Source organism: Corticium candelabrum, chromosome 13, assembly GCF_963422355.1.
Source record: "Corticium candelabrum chromosome 13, ooCorCand1.1, whole genome shotgun sequence".
In the NCBI taxonomy this organism is placed as follows: domain Eukaryota; kingdom Metazoa; phylum Porifera; class Homoscleromorpha; order Homosclerophorida; family Plakinidae; genus Corticium; species Corticium candelabrum.
In genome coordinates, this window is record NC_085097.1 from 5,651,925 (window position 1) to 5,656,903 (window position 4,979).

At 41.4% G+C, this 4,979-nt stretch overlaps 1 protein-coding gene across 2 annotated transcripts; it reads left to right on the forward strand.

Annotated features, from left to right (window-relative positions):
- The first annotated feature begins 1,045 nt into the window (after positions 1-1,045).
- LOC134189113 (uncharacterized) lies at positions 1,046-4,574 on the forward strand. 2 transcript variants are annotated; one of them, XR_009971439.1, is made up of 5 exons: positions 1,046-1,365; positions 2,173-2,554; positions 2,614-2,839; positions 4,056-4,168; positions 4,229-4,574. XR_009971439.1 is itself a non-coding variant. In XM_062657348.1 (5 exons), the coding sequence occupies exons 3-5, from the start codon at positions 2,719-2,721 to the stop codon at positions 4,376-4,378; spliced, it is 369 nt and encodes a 122-aa protein (XP_062513332.1). In that variant the 5' UTR covers positions 1,046-1,365; positions 2,173-2,554; positions 2,614-2,718; the 3' UTR covers positions 4,379-4,574. The 2 variants fall into 2 exon arrangements, 1 of the variants encoding a protein (XP_062513332.1); XM_062657348.1 differs by having other exon boundaries at positions 2,614-2,824.
- Positions 4,575-4,979: the final 405 nt, after the last annotated feature.

The window sequence follows — 4,979 nt, forward strand, 5'->3', positions numbered from 1 at the left end:
TAGTTAAATTATGGCGTTGGCCGTTTGGGCCAGACTAGAATGTAATGGTGTTGTTCTTTGAAAATATATGTATTGACAGACAGACAGACAGGCAGACAGTCCTAGTAAACCCTCGTAGTTACAGAACTTTATATAGTTACCTTGCTAGCATTGTATTATAGATGTATGTTTGAAATAGTGTTATTTGACAGACAGACAGACAGACAGACAGACAGACAGACAGACACGCACACTCAAGGAGACAGCACATGGACAGATAGATAGAGAATGGATTTTGACAGACAAGAAACAGACAGAGAGACAGACAGAATTTTGGAATTGATTGCTTGTGGTGTTGTGCATGCAGGCTGTGGCCTTTCGCAAGCATTACGTCCTACCGGTGAAGAAAAACTTCTGGAATTGGTTTGATCTAGTGATTGTCTTAATCTCGGTCATTGACATTTGTATCGACACGTTTGTGCCTGAGAATGAGAACAATGGTGGATCTAATTTATTGCCTGCATTGCTTCGTGTTGCAAGGATTTTGCAAATGGCTCGAGTGGGTAGAGGTCTGCGAGCTTTTAAGGTACTGTGTACACTGACTTGGTAGACATGATAAGCTGTGTGTGTGTGTGTGTGTGTGTGTGTGTGTGTGTGTGTGTGTGTGTCTGTCTGTCTGTCTGTCTGTCTGTCTGTCTGTCTGTCTGTCTGTCTGTGTCTGTCTGTTTATCTATTTGTCTGTATGTCATGTTGTGTTTGTCTGTGTGTTTTTTGGTGTGTCTGTCCTTGTGTTTACCTTTTTGTCTGTGTGTTTGTTTGTCAAATTTTGTCTCTGTTTGTCTGTTTGTCTGTCCATTTGTCTGTCTGTCTATTTGTTTGTTTATCTTTCTGTTTCCCTGTTCGTGTGTTTGTCTGGTGGTCTGTGTATTCGTCTGTCTCCTTGTGCTATCACTAACGGCTTGTTTGTCATCTTCTGCAGCTCTTGTTTCCCTTCATAACAAAGGTGATCAACAATATCATCAATAGACATCTCAGTCTTGGCTACGACATTGAGAAAGGTTTTGTCCTAGGAGAAGAAGAGGTTGCCAAACATGTTGATCAGGTAGTTGAACATCTTCAGACTGCAGAAGAATTGAAATTACAATCTGGAAGCAACCTATTGGAAGTAATCCGGAGCCTTGGTAAAATTTCTTATTTTACAGAATTCGTTGCCGTGAATTTGTTGATTTCAACGAAGGTCTGTTGTTGAAAGAACATCCGGGAGTTGTGATATCGGTGCAGACGAGACAGGCAATAAGAGCGGTGCTCAATCACTGTCAAGATGTTATCCAAGAGATGCAGTCTGGTGGGCTACTCGATGAAGGAGACGAAGAGAAATTATTTATGGTGAGAAGCTGTTGTGGGTGGAGCATTGGATCCCATAGTAATGTTGTAGCTAGCATCTACGATTTCGTTGTCACACACACTCATGCACATGCACACACACACACACACACACACACACACACACACACACACACACACACACACACACACACCTGCACACACGCACACTCATACACTCATACACTTGCGCGCACACACACACACACACACACACACACACACACACACACACGCACACACACACACACACACACTTGCACACACACACACACACACACACACACACACACACTTGCACACACACACACACACACACACACACACTTGCACACACACACACACACACACACACACACACACACACACACACACACACACACACACACACTTGCACACACACACACACACACACACACACACACACACACACACTTGCACACACACACACACACACACACACACACACACACACACACACACTTGCACACTTGCACACACACACACTTGCACACACACACACACACACACACACACACACACACACACACACACTTGCACACACACACACACACACACACACACACACACACACACACACACACACACACACACACACACACTTGCACACACACACTTGCACACATACACTTGCACACACACACACACACAATTGCATACACGCACTTGCACACACACACACACACACACACACACACACACACACACACACACACACACACACACACACACACACGCACACACACATGCATGCACCCATTCACTAACAAATCTTATTGTTATGTGTAGAATTTGTTTCGCTTTGGTGATGTTGATGGCAAAGGTGTAGATGCCAAGTTGCAGCATCCTCTTGGAGTCTCTTGGAACAGCAAAGACAATCATCTATATGTTGCCAACTCCTATAATCACAAAGTTGCTCACGTTTCTCTTTCTCGATTTTGTAAACTAATTCCTGACATTTTAGATTAAACGTGTTAATCCTTTGACTCGTGAATGTGTCACCATATGTGGAAATGGATCGGCAGGTGCAGCTGTTGGTTCATATGGTAGTGCACAGTTTTCTGAACCGGGAGGCTTATGTGTGTCACACGACTGCAGCAATCTCTATGTAGCTGACACCAACAATCATTGTATTAAGATTGTAGACCTAGAATCAAAACTTGTTTCTCAGGTTTGTCATATGTATTGCGTGGTATTAGACGTTGGTACTAACTGGCTGTTTGATGTCAGCTGTTTGTCAGAGAAGCTGCTGTTGTAGAGTCTGAAGTTAAGCAAGTCAAAGAGAAACGTGTGTCACCTAGAGGAACTGCTGTCACTCAACTGCCTCCATTGTGTATGAGAGATGGGATTACAAGGAACATTCGATTGCACGTTGAGCTTTCTGCAGACTATCATTTCACTGAGGGAGCTACTAGTCGTTGGAAAATTGTTATTCCAGAAGGCAATGTTTGGAAATGTATTAAGAGTATTGGTTGTGTTGTACGTACTTACTTGATGTTGTGTGTGTGTGTGTGTGTGTGTGTGTGTGTGTGTGTGTGTGTGTGCATGTGTGTGGCGCATTGGTTGGAGAATGGATTGGTTGGAGAGCGCATTTGGAGAATGGAAACATCTGGGACCTTTTGGTCATGAGTCTAAGTATAGGATGGGCACATGTGTAATTTCCTTAGGCAAGGAACTCACACGCAATTGCCTCTCTCGACTTAGAAGTATAAATGAGTACCTGGTCATTGACTGAGGGTGGATGTGACCGCTAACGTGGCAGAACATCACGCAGCTTGTGTACATGTGGGCTTGAGGTCTAGTCCCGAGTGTGCCACAGTCAGTGCCCTTGGATGTTCTGGCCAAGCACTTAGAGGTATGTCATTACAGATTCAAGCTCTAGTGCCTGGGACCACCTAGAAATAGGCTGGGGTGATATGTTGGGTACTGTACTGTAGGGCATATCCATTTGTTTATTTTGTTCGTGTGTGTGTGTGTGTGTGTGTGTGTGTGTGTGTGTGTGTGTTGTGTGTATGTACATGTGCGTGTGTGCATGAGTGTGTGTGTGTGTGTGTGTGTGTGTGTGTGTGTGTGTGTGTGTGTGTGTGTATGTGTGTGTTACTGTGTGTGTGTGTGTGTGTGTGTGTGTGTGTGTGTGCGTGTGTGTGTGTGTGTGTGTGCGTGTGTGTGTGTGTGTGTGTGTGTGTGTGTTACTGTGTGTCTGTGTGTGAATGTGTGTGTGTGTGTGTATGTGTGTTGTAGAATGCGAGCACTTGCTTATCTCAGTCATGTTTGGTGTAGACTCTAGTTTTTGGTACAGACAATCGGAATCCAATCACTAAACAATTGCTTACATAATCATTTATCCACATTCAACTATTAATATTAATTACAACTACATAAAACTTCAGTTGATGTCTAATTCAATTAAGTTAACTGCATTGTCAAGTGTTTTTCTGATTATACATGCGAAAGGTTAGTTTATGTCTAGTTTTACAAACCTTGAGACAAATCAGTATTTAGTTTTGTTATTGTTGCAATCACTACGTATAATATTCGTTTTACACCAATATGTAATGAATGTTTATTCTATAAACACACCAATTATGAATTACTTGTATTTGTCTTTTTTGATTTTCAATGGCATTTCTTGTCTTATGCATTCATTCATGATTGTACATTGTTATGGCTAGGATGCCCCATCAAAGTGTTGGGTGACAAATCTGGTTCAATATGTTGTATTCGAGATGTTTGTATCTCTCTTTCTTGCACTTCAGCAGTCCATCTAACTGAATCATCATTTGAGGTAAAATCTATTTTAGAATTAATTAATTAGCTTAATTATTTCATCATCTGTCTATGTTAGGTTGAAGCTGAGGTATATTTCTGTGAGGAGTCAGGCCTGTGTCGTGTACAGGGTGCAAAGTTTCAGGTTGCAGTCAATGTTTTGGAAAGCAGTGAGATATCGACAGGTTTGCATGATGATTATATGATGACTATTGAATGTAAAGTGTAAAACTGAGCTTTTCAGTCGAGAAAGCTAATTGGTATTGGTTATGAACTTAATTGACTTTGCTATTAGAATTGCCTAGAAATTTATTCATTAGTTAAATGAACATGAAATATTTGATTGCATGCCCGTGTTAATTTCTTTGCCAACTAGCGGTGCCTTTTTTGTATTATGTTATTGTATTTGTATCTTTTACAATGCTTCTGGGTTCACCACCTTCTCATAAACCATATGCCACCATATTGCAACGAAGACCCTGTACGTGTCGAAGTCCCGTTTGTTGTCAATTATTGAGTGCATCATTGTAAGTACACATTGTTTCTACAGGAACTACAGTACTTTGTATGTTGTCCCTAACGTGATTTTCACTTCTGGTTTAGACAATGACCTATAGCTACCCCCAAACCAAATATTGATATGTTTCTGAAATGGTTACAAAAAGGGCAGCCTCATTTGTAAATAGCGCACTAGGCAGATAAACTGTTCTAAACCATATATTTCTGACAACACGTTATCTTTTTATGTCACTGTTGGTTCACAATTTTTTTCCGACATGCATGGTTTTGTGATAGGAAGTTTTGGTTAATAGGAGAATTTTGAAATAATA

Coding starts and splice junctions, on each gene's coding strand:
- LOC134189113 (XM_062657348.1), top strand. CDS start 2,719: ATGAGAGATGGGATTACAAGGAACATTCGATTGCACGTTGAGCTTTCT. Junction 2,825..4,055: donor GAAAATTGTTATTCCAGAAG/GCAATGTTTGGA, acceptor TGTTATGGCTAG/GATGCCCCATCAAAGTGTTG. Junction 4,169..4,228: donor TAACTGAATCATCATTTGAG/GTAAAATCTATT, acceptor TGTCTATGTTAG/GTTGAAGCTGAGGTATATTT.